The sequence below is a fragment of the Nematostella vectensis genome, chromosome 2 (assembly GCF_932526225.1).
Source record: "Nematostella vectensis chromosome 2, jaNemVect1.1, whole genome shotgun sequence".
Lineage (NCBI taxonomy): Eukaryota > Metazoa > Cnidaria > Anthozoa > Actiniaria > Edwardsiidae > Nematostella > Nematostella vectensis.
Window position 1 is genome coordinate 17,173,027 of NC_064035.1, and position 24,791 is coordinate 17,197,817.

Sequence of the window (24,791 nt, forward strand, 5' to 3'; positions counted from 1 at the left end):
GGCAAAGTTAATGTATTCTACTTTGAGTTGGAGGTAGGATTGAAAAATAATGTTTTATTATAGTTGAAGAGGAATTCAAAAACGATATTTGTCACGTTTATTTCGAATCTACTATTAAGCATTATCCAATTCTATGCACATCTTCTAAAAAGTAGTTCCTGTATTTTCTATTGAATAGCACTTGTATCTACTCTCTTTATTCGTTTCGTTACCTTGAACACAAATAACGATGTATGATAATAGCACTCAAAACCTAAATAATTTAAAATAATTGAAAAACAAAATTATCTGATATCCTAACATGAGATCCCCCCCCCAAAAAAAAAAAGATAAAAAAGAAATTAATCAGACCCCTTTGGACTTTTTGCTTTGGATATCTTAGGCTAAGTTCAAACGTCGTATTATCCATGAGCCGTATTCGATGTAAATGCATGCAAATGGAGATAAAACAATCGACTTGATTCTTTTGCATGCATTTGCATTGAATACGGCTCATGTATAATACGACGTTTGAACTCAGCCTTACAGTTTTGGACAGTTTACCTAACTACAGTAGTTTGGTTAACTGTCCGAAACTGTAAGATATCCAAAGCAAAAAATAAATGTCTGAGGTACTGTCAAATTTCCTTCGACTGCTTGGCTTTGCAGACGCGACAAATCCAATTCCGCGTAAAGTACTGATTATATTTCTTATAAGCTCTCTTTTTTCCTGCTTCTTTCTAACTCAGCCGTGTCGAGTCTCTGTTCTTTCGCGTTTTGGGTATATTGTCCCAAAAGTAAGGCTTTTCTGCGTTTTCCAATATTTTCCAAATCATTTAAACGATTCATTAGACTTGCGTAAATAATGAAGTTGACTGATGAGGACAATGTGCAAAATGCAATTTGGATAATACTCAATTTCAATAATACATTCTTGAAAAGGTGCTAATACTTGGCTTATGGTACACTAGGAAACAGTATAACACTGATCTAGATCTGTCATTGAAATATAGTACTTCCCGTCTTCTTGGCAACGTCCGTGACTTCAGATGACATCGCCATGGCAACGGAGTCTAGATTCATGCAGTGGCATTCGCAGCCGCTGACAGGGCACTCCAAATGCTCCCTGGATGTGAAAGAAAATCAGTCAGTCGCTATTTTATTTTTATTTACTATTGCCTTATTCACGAAAAAAATGCAAAATAATCACCTAAAAATAGCATCATCATTGACATACCATTTGTTTTTGTTGCGATGAAATACAAGAGGAGCAAACTACGGTCTAGATTTGTACAGCTTCACAATGCACAACTTTGAAACTGATGCACGAAGAACTAGAATTCGGGAAATGAAGCGGGAATTTTGAAACGTCCCTTTTCATTGAGAACGCTTGGCAAAAACAATGGTATCGCTAAGCGCTGTTTCAGGGACCTTCTCTTGTGGGGAGTGAGAAAAAAACCCGCGATACGGGCGTACAGCCACGCGGACAATTGGCAACTCATCGATACCAATCAGTCAGTGATCTGAGTGGCCGCGTTATGATTGACAACTCACCTGAACCAATCAGAAATGTGATCTGCGTGGCCGCCATGGCGACATGATTGGCACCACGTGAACCAGCTTGTGAATGGGTTTACACTTCTTACGACGGCTGGCTTCTCTGCGTTAACATCTGCTCACATTAAGGACAGGAATTAGTAACAGATGTTTGGAGGTGACATCAACAAGTGGTGGACGTTTAACGTTTTGTTGGGATGGTGTTACCATATGCATCATGGCAACATTACATAGTGGTAGAGGTTAAACGTTTTGTTGGGGTGATGTCCCGTGTGTACCATGGCGATATTACTTAGTGGTGGAGGTTTGGCGTTTTGTTGGGATGGCGTCCCGTGTGTACCATGGCTACATTACCTAGTGGTGGAGGTTTGGCGTTTTGTTGGGATGGTGTCCCGTGTGTACCATGGCTACATTACCTAGTGGTGGAGGTTTGGCGTTTTGTTGGGGTGGTGTCCCGTGTGTACCATGGCTACATTACCTAGTGGTGGAGGTTTAACGTTTTGTTGGGGTGGCGTCCCGTGTGTACTATGGCGACATTACCTAGTGGTGGAGGTTTTGCGTTTTGTTGGGATGGCGTCCCGTGTGTACCATGGCTACATTACCTAGTGGTGGAGGTTTGGCGTTTTGTTGGGATGGTGTCCCGTGTGTACCATGGCTACATTACCTAGTGGTGGAGGTTTGGCGTTTTGTTGGGATGGTGTCCCGTGTGTACCATGGCTACATTACCTAGTGGTGGAGGTTTGGCGTTTTGTTGGGGTGGTGTCCCGTGTGTACCATGGCTACATTACCTAGTGGTGGAGGTTTGGCGTTTTGTTGGGATGGTGTCCCGTGTGTACCATGGCTACATTACCTAGTGGTGGAGGTTTAACGTTTTGTTGGGGTGGCGTCCCGTGTGTACTATGGCGACATTACCTAGTGGTGGAGGTTTGGCGTTTTGTTGGGATGGTGTCCCGTGTGTACCATGGCTACATTACCTAGTGGTGGAGGTTTGGCGTTTTGTTGGGATGGTGTCCCGTGTGTACCATGGCTACATTACCTAGTGGTGGAGGTTTAACGTTTTGTTGGGATGGTGTCCCGTGTGTACCATGGCTACATTACTTAGTGGTGGAGGTTTGGCGTTTTGTTGGGATGGTGTCCCGTGTGTACCATGGCTACATTACCTAGTGGTGGAGGTTTGGCGTTTTGTTGGGATGGTGTCCCGTGTGTACCATGGCTACATTACTTAGTGGTGGAGGTTTGGCGTTTTGTTGGGATGGTGTCCCGTGTGTACTATGGCGACATTACTTAGTGGTGGAGGTTTGGCGTTTTGTTGGGATGGTGTTCCCATATGCATCATGACAACATTACATAGTGGTAGAGGTTTAACGTTTTGTTGGGATGGTGTCCCGTGTGTACTATGGCTACATTACCTAGTTGTGGAGGTTTGGCGTTTTGTTGGGATGGTGTCCCGTGTGTACTATGGCGACATTACTTAGTGGTGGAGGTTTGGCGTTTTGTTGGGATGGTGTCCCGTGTGTACCATGGCTACATTACCTAGTGGTGGAGGTTTGGCGTTTTGTTGGGATGGTGTCCCGTGTGTACCATGGCTACATTACTTAGTGGTGGAGGTTTGGCGTTTTGTTGGGATGGTGTCCCGTGTGTACTATGGCGACATTACTTAGTGGTGGAGGTTTGGCGTTTTGTTGGGATGGTGTTCCCATATGCATCATGACAACATTACATAGTGGTAGAGGTTTAACGTTTTGTTGGGATGGTGTCCCGTGTGTACTATGGCTACATTACCTAGTTGTGGAGGTTTGGCGTTTTGTTGGGATGGTGTCCCGTGTGTACTATGGCGACATTACTTAGTGGTGGAGGTTTGGCGTTTTGTTGGGGTGGCGTCCCGTGTGTACTATGGCTACATTACCTAGTGGTGGAGGTTTGGCGTTTTGTTGGGATGGTGTCCCGTGTGTACCATGGCTACATTACTTAGTGGTGGAGGTTTGGCGTTTTGTTGGGATGGTGTCCCGTGTGTACCATGGCTACATTACTTAGTGGTGGAGGTTTGGCGTTTTGTTGGGATGGTGTCCCGTGTGTACCATGGCTACATTACTTAGTGGTGGAGGTTTGGCGTTTTGTTGGGATGGTGTCCCGTGTGTACCATGGCGATATTACCTAGTTGTGGAGGTTTGGCGTTTTGTTGGGGTGGCGTCCCGTGTGTACCATGGCTACATTACCTAGTGGTGGAGGTTTGGCGTTTTGTTGGGATGGTGTTCCCATATGCATCATGGCAACATTACATAGTGGTAGAGGTTTAACGTTTTGTTGGGATGGTGTCCCGTGTGTACCATGGCTACATTACCTAGTTGTGTAGGTTTGGCGTTTTGTTGGGATGGTGTCCCGTGTGTACCATGGCTACATTACCTAGTGGTGGAGGTTTGGCGTTTTGTTGGGGTGGCGTCCCGTGTGTACCATGGCGACATTACCTAGTGGTGGAGGTTTGGCGTTTTGTTGGGATGGTGTCCCGTGTGTACTATGGCTACATTACCTAGTTGTGTAGGTTTGGCGTTTTGTTGGGATGGTGTCCCATGTGTACCATGGCTACATTACCTAGTTGTGGAGGTTTGGCGTTTTGTTGGGGTGGTGTCCCGTGTGTACTATGGCGACATTACTTAGTGGTGGAGGTTTGGCGTTTTGTTGGGATGGTGTCCCGTGTGTACCATGGCTACATTACCTAGTGGTGGAGGTTTGGCGTTTTGTTGGGATGGCGTCCCGTGTGTACCATGGCTACATTACCTAGTGGTGGAGGTTTGGCGTTTTGTTGGGATGGTGTCCCGTGTGTACCATGGCGATATTACCTAGTGGTGGAGGTTTGGCGTTTTGTTGGGATGGTGTCCCGTGTGTACCATGGCTACATTACCTAGTGGTGGAGGTTTGGCGTTTTGTTGGGATGGTGTCCCGTGTGTACCATGGCTACATTACCTAGTGGTGGAGGTTTTGCGTTTTGTTGGGATGGCGTCCCGTGTGTACTATGGCTACATTACCTAGTGGTGGAGGTTTGGCGTTTTGTTGGGGTGGCGTCCCGTGTGTACCATGGCTACATTACCTAGTGGTGGAGGTTTTGCGTTTTGTTGGGATGGCGTCCCGTGTGTACTATGGCAACATTACCTAGTGGTAGAGGTTTAACGTTTTGTTGGGATGGCGTCCCGTGTGTACTATGGCTACATTACTTAGTGGTGGAGGTTTTGCGTTTTGTTGGGATGGTGTCCCATGTGTACTATGGAGATATTACCTAGTTGTGGAGGTTTGGCGTTTTGTTGGGATGGTGTCCCGTGTGTACCATGGCGATATTACCTAGTGGTGGAGGTTTGGCGTTTTGTTGGGATGGTGTCCCGTGTGTACTATGGCTACATTACCTAGTGGTGGAGGTTTGGCGTTTTGTTGGGATGGTGTCCCGTGTGTACCATGGCTACATTACCTAGTGGTGGAGGTTTGGCGTTTTGTTGGGATGGTGTCCCGTGTGTATCATGGCTACATTACCTAGTTGTGGAGGTTTGGCGTTTTGTTGGGGTGGCGTCCCGTGTGTACTATGGCGACATTACTTAGTGGTGGAGGTTTTGCGTTTTGTTGGGATGGTGTCCCATGTGTACTATGGCGATATTACCTAGTTGTGGAGGTTTGGCGTTTTGTTGGGATGGTGTTCCCATGTGTACCATGCATAGCGCACATCTCGGCAACGGCTTACGGCAGCCAGGGCAACCCATTATCTGATATATGAACAAGGTGAATAATCCATTAAAAAAAGGTAAATATAAAAAAATCTCTATATTATCTCTAAATTAACAAGGGATAAAATCAAAATAATCATTTATTCTTTAATAAAATAAGCACAAAAAGCAAAAGAATTCAAAGTGTACGGCGTTAACTCACCTTGGGTCGATTAGCCGGGGTGTAGTATTGAGCGATTCGCCTAGGTCTTGACTCTGAAATGTTTGTCATGTCTGATTAGAAAATTCACTATTCTAAAATTTACAGACAAAGAGGAGAGCAGGAAGACCAATCCATGTTTTACAGCATTCGAAAAATCAATGACATTCAGGAGGAAAAAAAATATTGACGTGATTTTTTCCTGTGCTCTAGTGAGTTAGATCATAATAACACTTTCTGCGAACTCTTGCCATTAATTTCCGATAAACCTTTCCTTACGTTACGCGGCATGGAAGCGAGGGCATGTAGCGAACATTACCTGGTAAATGTAGCAAATGACCAAAATATAGGAAAATATAGTTGACTAACTGTGGCTATGGTCGTGAAAACTAAAAAAACAAAACATAGTTGAATGCAGATACCTCTCAGTAATCGATGCAGAAAGTCATAGTACCTTTCCTATGAAGGATTTGGTCATTTAGCTGAAGAAGACTGTGTAACAAGTCAGTAAATTTTGAATATTCTTTACGTCTTTGTTCGTGTTTTGCTGCCAATGGCCATTTTCCCTTAACCCTTGAATCTTGAGTGAGTTAAAACCAATCGGCCAACTGACGGGAATACCGTCACGAGTATAGGGGTCATCCTTGTCTCACTAATGTGGGTTGTAGCACCAAATACATACGTTCACGAAATAAAGAAAGATTACAACATAAAGTAAGCAACGATAGTCAATGGCAGTCCATGGTAGTCAGTGGCAAGTCATGGCAGCCCATGGTAGTCAATGGCAAGTCACGGCAGTTTATGGTAGTAGACTGCCATTGACTACCATGGCTTGCCTTTGAGTTATCACTGACTCTCTACCAACTAAAGACAGGCCAAATAGGGTCCAAATATGTTCGATGTGCTATTACGTGAGCGGCAAACCAAACCCAGCCGTATTTACATTGAATGCAAGGGGTGTTCGCTACTTACCCCCGCTTCCATGCCACGTAAAATAATATACAAAAAGGTCTATTGCTAAACTTTTTTTCTGGCTTTTGTCATTCAAACTAGAGCGATATTTGGTGCTTTTAGATTGTTCAGCGCCTGGCGTAGAGGTGGCGTGATTGGAAGCCATTTCAGTGCTGGCAAATGAAAACGCAGATTTTCAAGGACGGAAACTCGGTATTTAGAAATCGACACAGAATATCGAAAACCAAAGCAAAAAAAAATGAAACAACGTGATTACATAACTGTCTGTGTATACACACCCCCCAACACAACGGGTACGGGCTTGGTATAAAACCTCTTCTAACCTGTTGGCAGTGGTGTGGTGAGGATAGAGTTTCCACAGAAGTTACACGAGACGAATACTTGCTGAGGGGGTTTCTGGCTACTGTCCTTTAACGTGTAGTGAATATCCAACTGCGCTCTGCATACAGTAGAAATACACTCAGGAAAGGGCATACAGAAGTGCCTACACTACACTGCACTTATTATTAACAATTGTTTACCTTTGATGCCACATCCTCCACGTGTCTAGAAGATTCCGGTAGCTATGAGACAAGCGATTGGTTACTTCATATGCAGATTAAACAATGGAGATGTATTTAGGGCGCCTTTGCTTTACACATAAGACTTTCTACATAAGAGAAGGGTTAACCTCTAGCACACAACCAGGCCTATAAGGAAAAAAATTTGAATGGAGGTACATTTGTGAAATAAGGTTAAATGCCCTTTTAAAATTCACGTCAAAAAGCAGGGGGGGGGGACACTGTTTCCCCCACGCACATGAATCCGCCACTCCTGCGGATAAAAAGCTGGGTGGGGATTGACAGCATCGTCGTGCATTCGGGTCCACTCGTAACTCGTTCGTACGTAACTCGCGATCGAGTAGTAACTCGTTTGTTTGTAACACGCAATCGAGTAGGACCTCGAGTGTGATTTATGACAACGTTAAAGCATCCAGAGTAGGGAAAAGCTACTGACGCGCAGCCTAGCCTTCATTAAAAACAAAAACCCTTCTCGAAATTGTAAAGAACCCACCTCTCTATCCAGCAGGAAACGCGCTTGTCCCTTTTGACCTCGTCCGAGATGTTTTGTACAGAGTTGATGATGACGAGGCACGCTGTCTGCACGTCAGTGGTCTAAAACAGACATCATATGACCCAAAATTACTGACGAATGCAAAACGCGAGTTACGGTCAGATAAACTAGTAGCATACTAGTCGCTGACCGATTGCCCAGGCTCGATATGTCATGAGGGAAATGGTGCGAGCGCATGGGACAGAAGTTCTCGGGTAAATGGTTACTGATTTAGCGATTTTGCGAGCCAAGCTTTTCTCTTATTTGAGAACTTTACAACTTTTGTGCTCAAAATGTTTCTACAACTGAGGTACCTTTGGCGTCGTGGTTTTTGTTGTATACCCTTAAGGCTACTGTAGTCTACATGCAATCGCCGCAGTTCTCTTATGAGCATACTGAACGTAGACTATCAGACTATGGGCCGTTTTCCTAGATATTGGGGTTCCTGTCTATGTTGGGCATGAAAGCGAGACTTTGTAGGTAGTCGTTTTTTTGCAATGGTTGTTTACTTTTATTTTCATTAATCACCGTATGTAAAGCATTTTTAAACTTTATCTTAAAACCAGCAAAAAAAATTCAAAAGTTGCAAAAGCTGCAGAAAACAAACTCCGACTGCCAAAGCTTTGATTTTTTTGCTCACACTTCACAGGGCTCCTATTATCTGGAAAACGTTCATTAATGAGAATACGTTCATGACAAAAAATAATACGCCCATTAATGCAATATAAGAATACGCTTACCTACCCTGGTTCCAGAGCCTCGAACGTCGCAAGGTCGCTGGCCAATAAATAAAGATTCTTTCGAGGCTCTGGAACCAGGGAAACCCTTCCCTGAGGTGGTAGGCTCCTCGTGATGCGAGGTTTGAAATAACCAGGTCTGAGAACTTACCCTATTTACGTATTTCTCCAAAAGATCGACTCCATCTGGGGTAACGCCTAAAAATGAATAAAGGAAGAAGCGCTATTTAAAAGAACAAATGGAAACATAAGCAATGAAATAATGAAGACTTCAACAAACCAGTCAAGAGCATTCCGTCAAGATCACCAGCCTCCACCATCAGACTCGTCAACATCTTGATAAACGCGACGAGCTGTTAAGACACGACGAGAGGGGGTATGATAACGGCGACGAGAAAAGAAAACACCACGAGGGGAGGGTATGAAACAACATGAACAGAAATAACTTGATAAACGCGACGTGCTGATAAGACACGACGAGAGAGGGTATGATAACGGCGACGAGAAAAGAAAACACCACGGGGGGAGGGTATGAAACAACATGAACAGAAATAACTTGATAAACGCGACGTGCTGATAAGACACGACGAGAGAGGGTATGATAACGGCGACGAGAAGAGAAAACATGACGAGAGGAGGGTATGAAACAACATAAACAGAAATAACAACTTGATAAACGCGACAAGCTAAGACATGACGAGAGGAGGGTATAAAACAACATGAACAGAAATAACAACTTGATAAACGCGACGAGCTAAGACATGACGAGAGGAGGGTATGAAACAACATGGACAGACATAACACCTTGATAAACGCGACGAGCTGTTAAGACACGACGAGAGGGGGTATGATAACGGCGACGAGAAGAGAAAACACGACGAGAGGAGGGTATGAAACAACATGAACAGACATAACCCCTTGATAAACGCGACGAGCTAAGACATGACGAGAGGAGTGTATGAAACAAAATGAACAGACACAACACCTAGATAAAGACGACAAGCTGTTAAGACATTACGAGAGGGGGTATGATAACGGCGACGAGAAGAGAGAACACGACGAGAGACGGGTATGATACAACATGAAAAGAAACAACACCTAGATAAAGACGACAAGCTGTTAAGACATGACGAGAGTGGGTATGATAACGGCGACGAGAAGAGAGAACACGACGAGAGGAGGGTATGATACAACATGAACAGAAACAACACCTAGATAAAGACGACAAGCTGTTAAGACATGACGAGAGTGGGTATGATAACGGCGACGAGAAGAGAGAACACGACGGGAGGAGGGTATGATACAACATGAACAGAAACAACACCTAGATAAAGACGACAAGCTGTTAAGACATTACGAGAGGGGGTATGATAACGGCGACGAGAAGAGAGAACACGACGGGAGGAGGGTATGATACAACATGAACAGAAACAACACCTAGATAAAGACGACAAGCTGTTAAGACATGACGAGAGAGGGGAATAAAAGGAGAAGCAGCTTCGTCTTCAAATCCTACATAATCACAACCAAAGGGATGCACATACCTTGGAATCGGGTAAAAATTTACAGGCGAATGCTACTATGTCTTCCACTTCTATGTCACGATCAGACTGCAAGTCAACATGGTGTAAGAAGAACAGTTCATTGGCCGTAAGTAGAAAGCACAATACACAGGAGAGGGGATAAATAAACATAGGGTTAAATTTGTATGTTGTACGCTTCTGTAAAAATAGAGTACTCCCAGAGAGGCATAACAAACGACTACTAAAAACCCTTAGTTGATTTATTTCTCCGATTCCTCCACGCCTACGCAGAGCTACTAGTATTTCTACAGCTTGTCTGCATTCTATATAGCTAAACCAAATACACAGAAAGTATATCTCAAACCGTCATTGAGGCTTATTGCGTCCCATTCAATTTAGTCTACTGCAGAGTCGCTGTGACCTTGCGTAACAGAGGTCAGAACGACTGCGTAGAGATAAGCGTGGAGACTAGAGTCCCAACTCGCACTCGATAATCCAAGGTCTTCTGTGCCTCTTTCGCTTCGCCCAAATCGTTGTCGCCACGAAGCTCGGAGCCTCTGGGACCCAGGGTTTGCCTTATACGAAAAAGGGTAAAGACTCACCAATATGCTATCAAAATTATCGTCTTCGCACGTGAGAAACGCAAAGGCAGCCCTAAGATACGGGTGTTCAATCTGAAAACAAACACACAAGATGTTACTGTGAGAACAGAAGAGCAGTGTGGTATGATGAATGGTGGCAGTATAGCAACTGAGCAATTGCTTATGTAGTGTAAATACACGTAGTACGCTCAAGAAAAAAAAGGCTAAAATAATAGGCGAGAGATCAGGTAGTTTGTCGTCATGGAAATGACACGCACCTCGTGACAAAGATTACTGCACATTTCTCTCCACAGTGTGCGCTTCTCTTCCGTGTAACCGGACAATGCCATGGCAACCATGTTAAGCGTTTTCCCTAGCAACAACAGGAATAAGTACAGCACCATCAGTGCTATCACCGCCATTTATGTAACATTATATTTAAGCATCTATAACCATAACATGATCACAATTATAATCAAAATCATAATCATAATCAAAGTCATCATCACAATCATAATCATAATAGAACTACCAAACTTTCTGGCATGTTATAGATGCAAAGACTGCTAACAAATTGCACCCAAACTCATCACCTCCTCCAATTTTCACGTTTCTTATTTTTTATTGGCCTAGAAATAACATTTCGTGGCTGCTGGTTTGAGATCTTGTTACCTTTATCTTTGTCAGAACTCTCTTGGTTCACCTTGGCCCCTTGTCGGAGAATCTCGATGGCTTGGCGAATCTTGCTGTTGAATAATGCGATTGCAGCTGCCCTCTCGTACTTGCCCTGCTCTTGAAGTCTGGTATGGTACAGAGGTTTATCAGCACAAACGTGATCAACAACTTAATTCTCATAACACAAACACATTATCAAATCACCTTGTCAACATCATAACACACACTTGTGGTCTACATAATACCATACACATGATCAATTGGTAAACAGAACATCGTGATTTACAAGCTCATTACCATAGCAGACATATATGTTCAAAAGGTCAACATCATGGCAGTTACGTGATCAATTGGTCAACATCACAGCAGACACACGTGATCAACTGGTCAACATCACAGCAGACACACGTGATCAACTGGTCAACATCACACACAGCAGAACAGGTGATCAACTTGTCAACATCAAGCGGTTAAGTGAAAACTAAGATTTTACTTACTTGTTAAGGAATTCTGGCAAACTCCCACTACTATCAGCAAAATCCCACCCACACAATGAAAGAGCTGTCTTCCTAGAAAACAAAAAAAAATAAAGTAAAAGAGCAGTTCCCTAAAAAACAAGAACCAGAGTGAAGGAGCTATCTTCCTAGAAAAAAAAAAAACAGTGAAAAAGCGGTCTTCCTAGAAAACAAAAACCACAGTGAAAGAGCTGTCTTTCTTGAAAAAAAAAACATGAGAGGGATGTCTTCCAAAAAAAAACAGAGTGAAAGAGCTGTCTTCCTAGAAAATAAAAACAATGTAAGAGGGCTGTCTCCCTAGAAAAAAAAAACAGAGTGAAAGAGCTGTCTTCCTAGTAAATAAAAACAAAGAGAGAGGGCTATCTTCCTAAAAAAAACAGAGTGAAAAAGCTCTCTTCCTTAAAAAAATAAAAACAAGAGTAAAAGAGCTGTCTTCCTAGAAAATAAAAACCAGAGTGAAAGAGCTGTCTTCCTAGAAAATAAAAACCAGAGTGAAAGAGTTGTCTTTCAAAAAAGTTACAGTGCACAAACATTACTGAAATAGGGGGAATAAGTTGCTTAGAAGACCTTTTTTTACCTTTCCTCACTGTAATACAAAGTTGTGACCAGCCGTTGCTCTTGGTAGGATGAATCTGATTTTGTTTTAGTACTTGTCATATCAGCTAAAAAGGAATATGGAAACACAAGCAATCTTGAGCATATTGCACAGGGTCGCATTCCTAGAAAGCAGGTTAAAGCTAACCCAGGGATAAATAAGGTTGTTATCCAATCAAATATCTCAATGACTTTTTTATTATTTTATTTGATAAGCGCTAACCTGCCTTCAGGAAACCAGGCCAAGGGATTTAAACACAGTATACTTATTTGTAAACATTAATGAATATGAAAATATCAAGAACTACATAAAAAAAGTTTTTTACATGATATAATATTGTGTATATATGTTTAGCACAGACTTTACACAGTATGTATACAATATTATATCATGTAAATATTTTTGAAAAGTAATTCAATTCTTTGTTCACCCTATTAATTTTGTAAACTTTTCACTATGTGTACAAACACAAAAGCACATGCATAACATTTAAATTATGCTAGCAGACACCTGTTAGAGTGTCGCAGACTTTCATATAGTTTTCACAATAGTAAACTAGAGGCTCATACCTGTGGTAAGATCTCCGGAAATCGCACTTTTTATACCATAGAATTTGAATCCTTTCTTCTTTACTGCAAAATCGAATGGTTTCTTGTCACTAAAACACTTCAAATTATACCAGTACCAGCATTTACCATACCTTTATCTCTGATTTTCTTGACTTCTGGGGATCAGTTAAGGATGGTATAATAACAACTGACATGACTTTAAAAAATATTGAAATCTGGTCTAATTACTTCGATCAGCTTGCACACAATAACGCTATGAAGCATACAGGCTGTGCTTTAAAATTTTGAACAATGGCTTTCCATGTGTGTTAGAATATCAGATGTGTAACAAACTGTTACAGAGTGGACTGTTCCACTCTTAAATTCAAATATACTGTAATTTCTACCTGAAAAGTTAATCTTATGAGTCAAGTCACATTTGGAACATTGGAAATGTCTGTTACAGGCGAACAACCATTTTCTAGATCTGATTTCAAGCTGTATTTGGAAAAACATTAAAGTAAAGTTTTCAAACAACATATCAGAAAGGATACGATTTAGCCACGTCCATAGCTTGAGGAGCTTCATGTCTTGGGTTATCTTTGATATAGATTTGAGCTGCAAGGGATATGAACTATTTGTTACAATCTACAAAGTCAACAATAAAACAAATGTACGAAGTACACACATCTTGGGCTGTGATTCCATATCCAGCCAGGGCCCTTCTTTTCATCTTGGTGGAGATGTCATCTTCAAGACTGGCTTCAGATGCCTGCTTGAGATAAAGTAAGTAAAACAAAGACCACATCACAGCAAAATTTCACTCTATTTACAGCATTTTTAATTGTGATTTAATGAAAAGTTTATATAGAAAACCTGTGGTTTTACCTCCTTGCTGCATTCCACGAGATGCCTTCCACAACCAATAGTCAAATGGTAATTAGGAGACCAGCCCTAGAGATAACAATCACTATATTATATGCAATTACTCTTAGGACATCAAGAGAAAGAAGAAAAATGCTTGACCTGAGAGGTTACATACCACAGATATCCTTTCAAAGATAGTATATTCAGATATTGTACCTGAAAAGAAGTAAACAAAATAACATAATGAAAATGACAAATGAAAAATTAAATAGTACAAGAAGTGTTTTTATAAGTTGTTCTTACTTGCTACATAATATACTTCTACATTACTTTCTTCATATAGTGGGTAGATATAGACTGTAATCTAGTTTACTATACATTACATACCTGTAGGTGAAACAGTAAGCATTTGGTTTTCATATGTTGGGTGCCAGGAGAAAGATGAGATAAGTGACTTGGAGGCTGGAAATACAATTACAACAACACCTCTGTTTCTAATTCTAACATAGATGCAATTAAATGGCATGTATCAACACCATTTAACACCATTCTTGTTCTTATACAAACCTATCATTAAAATACACCAAAATGGCAAAAAAAAGTTCCAAAGAAGCTCATATCACAAGGTGGAGAATTCCTACTATAGCAGGGTAACAACCAAATAACTTAAAAATTCAACTAAAAATTGTCATTGAAATCTAGCTTTTGCCCTGGTGTAACTCAATGGCGCAAATATTAACAAACAAAATTTTGTCTTTTTTATCGAGGCAGTTAAATATCTGTCTTTTTTTTACGAGAAATAGAGGTAAGAACCCTAAAAGAACACATCAGCTGTGCACTTGAATGTTTTGTCTTTCAAAATAAAGCCAAATTACCCGGGATTACGCAGACATTTGTGGATTACGCGGAAAAAGCCAAATTACGCGCTTCCGCACAAGCGCATAATTCCAGAAGCCCTGAATATAGGGAGTCTACAGTGATTTTTGATCTTGTGGCTCCCAAAAAGGCTCTTGCAAGATTTTTGCATCGTGTCATACAGTATTGCACCCAAATCTATACTAGTTGTTAACAACCACTACTTACGTTGGGCGGTTCTTTCAATAATAGCTGTATCAGTATCATACCCATCAAACATTGCTCCTGTAAAACAAAATGCATTTTTTATTGTTTACAATTAACCCAAAGTGGGAGGCTTGCCTCACAGTAGCTTGGATGATTTCTGATAAGATTATTTTAAAATCACTTAAGAGATTTAATTTTTTTCTTACTCTACTGTATCAATGTATTTTGCAGTGACAAAAACTATAACTACCTCCAAACGTTTCTTGTTGCCTTCCTGGGCAGCAGCTTTTACAAGAAACTAACATTCAATACCCCTAAACAATCCACTTATTAGTCAAGAAAGTCAAGAAACTCCAAAAATACAAGGGTTGGACAAAAGCTAAATAATTCCATACCATAAGTGTGTTTATGAAGGCAATAGTAGAATCAAACAACAGAAACATTCCTTACCAAAATGTGCATGTTGAATGTCATAGAGTCGAACAACAGAGCTGTCCTTGTTGAGGGTAGAAAGGAGACCAAATCTGGACGGACTCCAGGAAATGCTGGCGAGTGCTGATGGTTGGGACACAGTCATTATCTTTGTAAAAGTAAAGGAAACTAAAAAGATAACATAAGATCATATTCTAAACTGGAACTTGACCAAAATATCCTTAGGCTTATTAAAGGCTGATAGCAGCAGTCAATATAAAATTAGATAAAGACCAGGCGTGTGTTTGCGGGGGGGGGGGGGGGGGGGGGAGGGGGGGGGGGAGGGGAAAGAATCCCCTTGCAAGCATCCCTTTGGTTTTGTTCCAGAAAAAAAAACTTGAGAGCAGTTAAGCATTATTGTTAAAATCTGGTTATTGCAAAATATTACTCCCTGTATGCTGCTATCTTGACCATTTACACATTTGAAAACACTCTTGACACACTATGGACGACACTAATAACACACTCTTCCTAATAAGATGTCTTGTAATAAAATAGTGGACTTTTTTTGTGGAAATTCACAAGGATACTGGAGTTTCAAAGTTTCTAATATCCCATAAGCAAATGACTCCAGGAGGGCCCTAAAAAAACAGAAAAATAAAAATGGTTAAAAGACCTTCAAGCAACCCACTACCATAAATTGTATACAAAGATATTTTTCATGATTTTACATAGTTTTCCAGTATAGCTTTGGATATGTTTGAAATGCCTATAGTGTTGCCTTTGACATGAAACTAAAAAAGAACCTTGCCTTTTGGAGATTTGTTTGGAGAATGTAACATCAATGAAATACAAAAAATACCTCACATATACTTAAAAAACAACAACCCCACACACAACAAAACTATTGCTGGTACAATATTTTTGATGCCCATTGATGAAAACTGCTCAATACTCTGTCTAAATGTATCTAAACTATCCTTGACTTTACACCACTGTTATGTACCTCAGAGAAGGACGCCACCTGGTGTTCAAGGTGGGGGTCAACATTGACCCCAGATACAGCCTTGGTGATAGCAGCACTGTGAGGTCTAGTGGGATCTAAAGCAAAATTATCAGGTGAGACTAAGCCTATCCACACTACTGAGTACAGTCTAAACTTGATTCTCCTCCTGCTTTTCCTGATTGTGGGCATTTACACTACTGTAATGATATGAATAAGTGCAAGGGCGCTATTTAAGTTATTGGGGGGAGGGGGCTTATTAGGGAGGTTATTTAATTTCAGCAGAAAGTACCAGCTTCTGAAACGATTAAAAAAGAACAAAACTTTAGTTGCAATAAACTGAAATGACATTAAAAATCTTGTTAGATTTACAGCAATATGGTATACATTCAAGGAGGGATTTTATTGTTTATAAATCGATGACAATGATTTCACAGTCGCTAGATTCTCTAGCATCTGTGATACCCTCGAAAGGCACCTTCATGTGATGTAGTGTGAGAATATCAATGCAAGCTAAATAAAATTAAGATTTCAACTATTCAAAAAGTGCATTTGTTGAGATTTTTCTTTTATGAGGGAGAACAGGGGGTGCTTATTGAGAGGGAGGCACCTATTTCAAAATTCAAGGCCCAGGGTGGTACTTACTGGGTAAGGGGGGTTATTAAAAGGAAGGCGCTTAGGCCAATAATTGAGGTACATGGTGTTTTTTTTGCAGTATATGCACCACTAACTACTAACTACTCCCACTAACTCAGAATGGAAATTATCTCCCTTTTATGTTTGACTTAGCAAGGTTCTAATATACACACTCAAAAGTCCTAAACAACATTGAAAGTTAGAATGAACAAGGTAGTTTAGCAAAACATCTTCACCTCGGAGATCAAATATTCTGAGGAACTTCTGAGCCTGTCCAGCAACTAGGCAGTTGTGATCCCTTGGGAACCAAGCGACGGAGTGTGTTTGCTCTGAGGTTGCTGTAGAAACAGGAAAAGGAAAACAGGTTTGGCTATACCTTAAGACATGTACTATGTAATATCAAATAACCTTTATGATAAAGAAATCATCATGCAAAAAATACAAGATGAGTGGCAGGGGGGGGGGCATGTTAATCGCCATGCATGATTTAATGTGAACTACTTAATTTGGGATTTTCAAATTTCCCATTTTTATTCTGGGGAAGCATGACTTGGAATCCCTAAAAGTGCAGTATGTTCAAACTCAGACTTTCCCTCCCTGATATTTGCTGGTACCATCTTTTGAAATTTTTTTGATTTTTTTAAAATCATAACAAAATGCCCTCTCAAGACAACCAACCAGAGAATAATCAGGTGAGAGGGATACAAAAAGAGTTGTGTGATTCTGCAGTATATGGAATTCCAGGTTACATATCAGAACTTACATAGTTCAGCAAGTGGCCTATTTCCCATAATCCCTGGGTCATTCATGCCTGTGCCCATATTTGGTGATTGTTTCCCACTGCTTGATGAGTAACGACTGCAAATGGAGGATTAATTAATGTGGTCTCCCCTTACATACTGGCAATAATATGGGCCAGTACAAAAATACACAATGTCTTTTTAAACAGCAGTAATGAAGGCAAAACCCCTTTGAATCTCATTCCAATTTCCAATAGTCCATCCATTTTCCTCCTTTTTTTAACTACATATGCTGTGTTACTGCATACATTTTCCTCCTTTTTTTAACTACATATGCTGTGTTACTGCAAACATTTTCACATTTTTATCCTGTCATGACATCTTTTTGAATTTGATCCCAAGTCTAGTTAATAATGGTTCGCCATGCACTCTGATAGTGATATGACAGAAACTCGCATCCACCTTCCTCAAAAATCATCTCAAACTCCTTGTTGTCTTCTTCTATTGAACTCTTGATTGTCACTGGGGTCTTCGAGCTCTAAGCCTCTTGGCCTGATACTTTCGATCGACGACGCCATTATTCGACTGTGTTCTGGGGCTTTGATTTCTGATCTTCTATATGATTTAACACTAAAATTTCGCGCCGCACCATGGTTGTGAAGTCACCACAGGCCTCCCAACAGTCCTAATTCAGCCCCAGTCTGTGAGACATTTTATTTCAAAGGAAATTTTTTTAAAATCCAAAAACGAACAAAAATCAAGGGCCTTTTTTTATTCAGGCTTGCTACTTAACCTCTAGACTTATGTTTTAGCAAAATAAAGTTTTCGTTTCGGACCTAGTTTAAACACAAGTCCTTCATCTTACATATCACTTCTATACCAAATCTTGCTGGTGATCTTCTTGCTTGAATTCCTGTTTTCTGATAAAAAAAACTCCCTGAATCCCACATCCCAAAAAACATTCTGACTGTTGACCCTCAATACATTATACTATGCATGTGGACTGGTATATGCATAACACCAGGAAGTAAACCATACATACCTTGGTTTATCTTGGCCAGCAATATCCCGTACAGCTGTTTAAACAGACAACACCTATTATATATTTGAAAACTAATTGGTTCAAGCTAAAAGACAAATTAAATATGTATGAATCTTACTTAGCTGAATATTAATGTCCCAGACCAAGAGAGACACGTCATTTCTGACTTTGTCAAGACCAGCTGCAAGCTACAAATAAAAGATAAGATGCATCATATACCATACTGCAAATGGTAGTGTATATATCATTAAACTATTGGATGTTGGTAATTTAAGGGTTTTTTTTTATTATTAAACTATTGTGTTGATGATTATGAGTTTTTGACTGGGGCACATTTAAGGAAGTGAAATTTGACATGTATGATGATGACGAACGATGACGGCGGCGATGATGATGGTTGCGATATAAAGATGTTTTCATCAAGTGACAAGTTAGCAATTAAAACATTTAAACATTTATTGTGGTTAATCAATATGCTAACAGAGCTGAGTTCCAAGTACACAATCACAGGATGCTGTTGGACACTGTGAAAGCATATTGTGTGGGATGTTTAAGGGGCTTTATTTCACTGTTCTCCTATAGTTCTATAAGCCTGTCACTATCAAAAAGGCAAAGAGATATTACTACTTTGATTATCCAAGAAAACAAAACTCACCAGGTTTCTTGAAACAGGATTCCAAGCCAAGGCGTTGCACTGTCTTGAGTGTCTTGGAACTACAAATGAAATAAGAAGTAGATTAAAACTTCATGGATCATACCATAAAACAAAATGTACAGTATAACAGCAAAAACAATTACCAAATTCTCTTCTTAGGCTATTATCTGCTTGTCTGTTTTCACAACCAAAGCTTAAAACAACAGAAAAATGATTTAAAATATTAGAGAATTACTCTAATTAATATACACAATGAAATACTTAAAATAGCTAGTAAAATAATGAAGGACACTAATACAGTACACTACACTTAGTACCTTGTAATAACTACTCTGCCATTTCCTTGTCCAATAGCCAACAGATCGTCAGGGTTAGAGTGTGGGTACCATGCTATGCACTTAAATAACAAACATTTTTTTTTACATTCTCTGTGTCCTTTTTTGTTAGCACTGACAATATCAAATTTTTCCACATACAGTGAGTGAAACAAAAAAACTGTTAAATGTTCACTGATGTATGAGTTTATGCTGACAAATTCAGTGTTTACCACTGAATGAACTGTGCTATGCATGCAAATGTATTTTGGTAGACCAAGGTAGAGTTAGAGAAAAATAAATGCTCAAGTTCAAAACCAGGTGCCTATTTGAACCCATAAAAGAGTCGTTTCCCGACCTTGAGGGACTGTACATCCCCAATGACAGACAAAGGAACTGCATAAGACTCATCTGAAAGCTTGATGGCTACGAAACATACAAAAAAACAAGGCATAAATTAGATGCTAATATTTGGGTTTAGGGGCAGGGGAGGGGTGAACTAAAATCTGTTGTATGTTACAAGCACATCACAGTGAACCAAGCATAGAGGAGAATTTCATATCATAGACGTTTGAGCTCTTACAAGGTGCAAAAAACAGTCCTATGGCAGATGGGAACAATTATGGGGTCCTTGACATGACAACAGAATAGCAGGGGATGGTATATTAAATTTCAAGCCTATACAAGAGAACATCTGTATATATACAAAATTTGTACATACCCTGATTCCGACACCCAGAAGATTTTGTAGCATCCTGAGAAAAATAGTGTAGTAAATGCAAATTAATCTGAGAAGTCTTTGAAAATATCATTGTTAGCAAATCAAGATTTTTAATTCTCCTTTGTAGACTCATACTAAGTATATCATGCTTCATGTACAGTAATGAAATCTGCAAGTTTTTCCTCTTTATTTTACAAGAGGGTGGTAGCCACCCACAATCACCCAACTCCAACACGAGGGGTATCAAATGCTTGAAATGTGTGCAGGCGCATAACCAGAATTGGGGGGGACCCAAAAGAGAGGGCCTGTTCATTGAGGAAACAGGAGGGGTTGGTGAAAAATGTTTGTTGTCCCAGGGATAATTGTTTCCTATTATTTGATTGTTTCCAATAAAGAAATATGCAGTTTTAGGGAGGGATTTCCCAAATGTAAAAAACTGAGGGAGGTTTCAGGAGGTTTTGGGGACACCCCCACTTCCACCAGATTTCTGCACTCAGAACATCACCCTGTTCAGCTGGAAGGTCTGCTCCTTAGTATCACTATAAGCTAGTAGGATGAAATATCTAAAGAATATGGTCAGCTGTTTGGGCTAACGAAGCCAAGCTCAAAGTTCTGAGCACAGGCCTTTAGTCCATAAGAAAATCCAAAGACATTTTTACTAGCAGATTTAAGAAATTTACCCCCTTCGGAGCTTGAAGTCCTCAATATTATGGGCTTTCTCAACAGACATGCCTTAGATATATTTAGATATGTTACTGAAGAGTCTACAATATTAATAAAAACTGCTGAAAGGTGTATCTACTGTAAATTATCTAACCTTCTGAATCATGATTTGAGAAAGGGCTACGTTCACATTTCTAAACAGATCTTTCTTGGCTTTTTAGGTCATTTTTATTGCTGCTTAGAAGGGGATATTTTGCTCTTGTGGTGGGTGGTGTGGTGCAAACAGAACCCCTCCCCCCCTCTCCCCCTCCCCCCCCCCCCCCCCCCTTCTGGGTACAGACCTGGTGTGAATAGCAGATCTATATAAAATGCAAAATATTCTCATTCACATTGTTAAAGAATGGCCAGTAGTGAGCTTGAGGTAGCCAAAAACCCCTTGACACGAGAACCGCGCGTGACCTCTCCACGCAGGGACGAGAGCCACTTCTACACTACACGCTTCCAATCGTTTGTATTCTACAAAGCCCAATGAAGGATCGTCTCATAATGCGAGTGTTCTCACCTTGGCTGTGACAGTCTTGTAAAGACAGATCTCATGGTTGAACGCGATGAATTTGTCGCTATGATTTGGCGACCATTGCACTTCCCACTTCATGTCTTGGTAAAACTTGCGATCTCAGTAAAAGAACCTCGATATCTTCATTCGTAGAACTTTTATCCTAAGCTGTGTCTAAATAGGGTAAAAACAATACTGTCTGGAGGGATCCCTTGCAGTTCCTTGAAATTATCATATTGTTACAGTATGTTTTTATTGGATATCGAAACTCCATCCGCCATGTTGTTAATACAAAAAATGCGTGCGCATATTTTTTTTAAAGTTGCGCTGTCGATTTATACCGACGAATCGGGTCACATGATCATATACTTGTATATGATTGGTTGAAGCTAGTTCTCGGCGCGCAAACTGAAACTGAACTGTAGAACTGTTGTGATTTTTGCAAACTTTGAACATGGAGGCTGAAGATGAGCTGAATAGACTCGCGTTAATACTTCAGCAAAGCCAGGAAAAGTTCCTAGAATGGACGGGAGAAGGTTTCAGGAATCAGATTATTGAACAGTCTTATCAACACGAACGTGAGATAAAGACAGGGAAAGGTATAGTTCCTCAAAAGCTTCTTACTTTCACGGCATAAGACACTTTACTGTAAGCTTCATGAAATAAAAATATGTTTCCTAGTAGAGGGAGTAAGAAGAGAAAGTTTTCTATAAGCGTTCAATCTGAACACTTTCTAAAGCACATTGCTAGTGTCACCGATCCTCTTAATTGTTGATAGTAGAGCACTATTTATAATACTCGTTATATTCTTATGTCCAGAAAAAATAGCCGAACTGGAAGAAAAAATCAAGCAGTACAATGAAGAAACAGACAGAAAGCTACAAGGTTGTTTAATGTGTTCTCTCTTACTATGAATAGCTTTTGCCAAGTGATAAATACATGGAGAGGCAGAAACCCGGGGGGCAGGGGTTCTTCAAAGTAAAAGTGATAATGATGCTAGTCGGGAAATTCGAAAATACCCCTGCACAACCAAAAATTGCTACCTAAAAATATACCATTTCTAAGAGAAAATCCTATTTTTTCTTGGATACCTCTTAAAAATACCCCTGCACAACCAAAAATTGCTACCTAAAAATATACCATTTCTAAGAGAAAAGCCTATTTTTTCTTGGATACCCCCTAAAAATACTCCTGCACAACCAAAAGTGCTTAGTGCACTGTGTCAATAAAATACACAAGGGTGAACCCTTCAAGTTTGAGTTTTCTTATGTGATGAATTAATTTTCGATCATATTCAAGGACCCCCAAATGGTCTTTGGCAAGCACTTGCGAGCTTACGTTTTTTTATGTGAGACGGAGCATTTTAGTTGTTGAATAAATCAAGCAGCAAGCACATCGAAAAATACAATGCGAGCAGGTTGGAAAAAAAATGTGCGAGCATGCGAACATTAGACGAAACTGCCTGCAATCGAAATTTCGGGGGACCATTTAGGGGCCCTTATTTATAGTATAATATCTTATTAAAATATCTAATTTGTCAACATTTCCTTCTTCATTTTCAATCCCATAAAGCCATACAGCAACAACAAAGTGAGGTTGAAGATCTTGAAAAACAGCTGCAAGACCTGCAATTATCTGCCCAGGTACTAGCAGAGCAGCGTGACAACGACAAAGACCACCTTCAAATGTTGGAACAGCAAATCAGTAGAGAAAACAAAGGTTAGGGGTTAACTCAGTGACAGCTTGGCAGGGAAAATAAATATTTGTTTACCTCGGCACAGACAAATTGCCATTGAAAACAAAAGTTAGAGACTTCTCAATAATAGATGGACTGATGAGGAGAACAAAGCTTAGATACTCTACAATCGATAGACTGACATTGGAAATAAAGATTGTGCAGTTTCACAAACTGATAACCATGGTTAACAAATGTTAGAGACTCAATCACAGATTAGATTCAATTGAAAACAAAAGTTGAATAAGTAACAGATTGACAGGGAAAATAAAGTGCCAACAATGACTGCTGATTCTCTTTGAATGCTCTTGCAGATATCATGGACAAGGAGGAAGCTGCTAAGGCCAAACTGGAGCATTTTCAAAAAGGTTCTGAGCTCTTCAGGAAGTCCTTAGGGTTGGAATTCAAAAAGATTGATGGTGAGAATAATTGATATTATCTGATTGTATTAGTGGTGGGAGAAGTGACATTGTCAGATATTGAGAACACAATAGATTCTATCCATGACATTGCAAACCAATATATTTGGAAAAATAAGCACATATGTATTAGTTAAAAAAAAATGGTATTCAATCAAACTCTTGTCTCTAAAGGAATCTTCAAAGTAGGATCTTTGTTTTACCAACAAGGTTCAATACTAACAACTTTCTGTGGTGCAACTTACCTTTTTGGATGCTTTTGTCATAAAAGGAATAGCACAAACTTACTTTAATTAATGACTTCTTTGAGAAATCATCCCTAGACTGGAACAAGATCTACATATCTTTTACCATTACAATGTTCAACAGAAACAAAATTATTAGAATTCCAATTTAAAATCTTACACTGTATAACCTTGGGGTTGGGGAGGGGATATTAACAGAATGTATGGGAAATCTGAAATAAATAAAGGGAAAAAAATCTAAAAAAAAAAAGATTTCCCTAGGAAAAAAAGACATTATCTTTTTGCTTGGAGCTGACCTACTCTTGTTTGTTTAATAGATGATCACCTGCAGTTTGTGTTCAAATACATTGACCCTAACGACTGGGAGAGACCTTTCACTTTCACAGTCCGCATAGACAGCAATGATAGGAGCTACAAAGGTAATGCAAATAGTCGACCTGTTTATAATGCTGCTTTGAAGAGGAGGGAGTAAAATGTGTCATTTTGGGGGAACCAAGGGTGTTTCAGACAAGTGGAACATTTGAACCACTACACCTGGGATCCCCAAGGATAAAGGAGTATTGATTAGGGACCATAAAGTGCTACAGATTGTATTAGATTGTATTGCATAGTATCAATAGTTTGTCACATGGTTCACAAAGTCATAAAACTATTGATATCATGTTTTGATTTTACAGTTAAGGACTGCATGCCAGAAATCCAAGATTTGGACAAAATGGTAGAAGAGCTGAACAGCAGTGGCCATTTCTCTAAATTTGTTTATAAAGTAAGGAACAAATTCAAGGAGTTAGCTAAAAAATCTGTAATAGTGCAAGACTAACAGTTATGTGAGCTTTTTGATGAGTCAAATATTTTAGACAGGGGTAACTACTTTGGCAATGTCAAGAAAAAGACAAATCTGAAGAGAAAGAGGAGTATGCAATTAACCATTTTGTAAATAGGCTATACTTTGTTTGCTATTAAATGTGTTGTTTCTAATACAAAATTATATTCAATGTATTTTTTTAATTAGCATTAGGTTCTCAGCACCCTTGTCATGATA

At 39.9% G+C, this 24,791-nt stretch overlaps 2 protein-coding genes across 6 annotated transcripts; one reads left to right on the forward strand and one right to left on the reverse strand.

Annotated features, from left to right (window-relative positions):
• Window positions 1-83: 83 nt before the first annotated feature.
• LOC116620012 (GATOR complex protein MIOS) lies at window positions 84-21,640 on the reverse strand. Of its 5 annotated transcripts, none has more exons than XM_048722842.1 (36): window positions 21,357-21,639; window positions 20,132-20,165; window positions 19,769-19,836; window positions 19,414-19,493; window positions 19,240-19,289; window positions 19,097-19,155; window positions 18,560-18,629; window positions 18,442-18,475; window positions 17,423-17,517; window positions 16,896-16,997; window positions 16,027-16,121; window positions 15,611-15,661; window positions 15,060-15,189; window positions 14,631-14,687; window positions 13,935-14,009; window positions 13,723-13,763; window positions 13,569-13,634; window positions 13,369-13,455; window positions 13,235-13,298; window positions 12,833-12,856; window positions 12,702-12,764; window positions 12,115-12,199; window positions 11,520-11,591; window positions 11,020-11,147; window positions 10,626-10,720; window positions 10,369-10,440; window positions 9,788-9,853; window positions 8,524-8,596; window positions 8,395-8,441; window positions 7,468-7,568; window positions 6,936-6,977; window positions 6,738-6,853; window positions 5,446-5,498; window positions 5,180-5,282; window positions 1,534-1,651; window positions 84-1,105 (listed from the first exon to the last, which is right to left on the reverse strand). In XM_048722842.1, the coding sequence occupies exons 1-36, from the start codon at window positions 21,447-21,449 to the stop codon at window positions 979-981; spliced, it is 2,736 nt and encodes a 911-aa protein (XP_048578799.1). In that variant the 5' UTR covers window positions 21,450-21,639; the 3' UTR covers window positions 84-978. The 5 variants fall into 5 exon arrangements, with proteins under 5 accessions (XP_048578799.1, XP_048578803.1, XP_048578808.1 ...); XM_048722846.1 differs by having other exon boundaries at window positions 13,369-13,452; window positions 21,357-21,638; XM_048722851.1 differs by lacking the exon at window positions 12,702-12,764.
• A 93-nt stretch (window positions 21,641-21,733) lies between these two features.
• Window positions 21,734-24,734, forward strand: LOC5515759 (kinetochore protein Spc25). Its single transcript, XM_001635815.3, has 6 exons — window positions 21,734-21,949; window positions 22,170-22,235; window positions 22,923-23,069; window positions 23,400-23,504; window positions 24,067-24,168; window positions 24,427-24,734. Exons 1-6 carry the CDS (start codon window positions 21,805-21,807, stop codon window positions 24,567-24,569), a joined length of 708 nt encoding a protein of 235 aa, XP_001635865.2. The 5' UTR covers window positions 21,734-21,804; the 3' UTR covers window positions 24,570-24,734.
• The last annotated feature ends 57 nt before the right edge of the window (window positions 24,735-24,791 follow it).

Coding starts and splice junctions, on each gene's coding strand:
- LOC116620012 (XM_048722842.1), bottom strand. CDS start 21,449: ATGAAGTGGGAAGTGCAATGGTCGCCAAATCATAGCGACAAATTCATC. Junction 19,494..19,768: donor GGGATGTACAGTCCCTCAAG/GTCGGGAAACGA, acceptor TTGTTATTTAAG/TGCATAGCATGGTACCCACA. Junction 5,499..6,737: donor CACCACACCACTGCCAACAG/GTTAGAAGAGGT, acceptor CAAACATTTCAG/AGTCAAGACCTAGGCGAATC.
- LOC5515759 (XM_001635815.3), top strand. CDS start 21,805: ATGGAGGCTGAAGATGAGCTGAATAGACTCGCGTTAATACTTCAGCAA. Junction 22,236..22,922: donor AACAGACAGAAAGCTACAAG/GTTGTTTAATGT, acceptor AATCCCATAAAG/CCATACAGCAACAACAAAGT. Junction 23,505..24,066: donor GGAATTCAAAAAGATTGATG/GTGAGAATAATT, acceptor TTTGTTTAATAG/ATGATCACCTGCAGTTTGTG.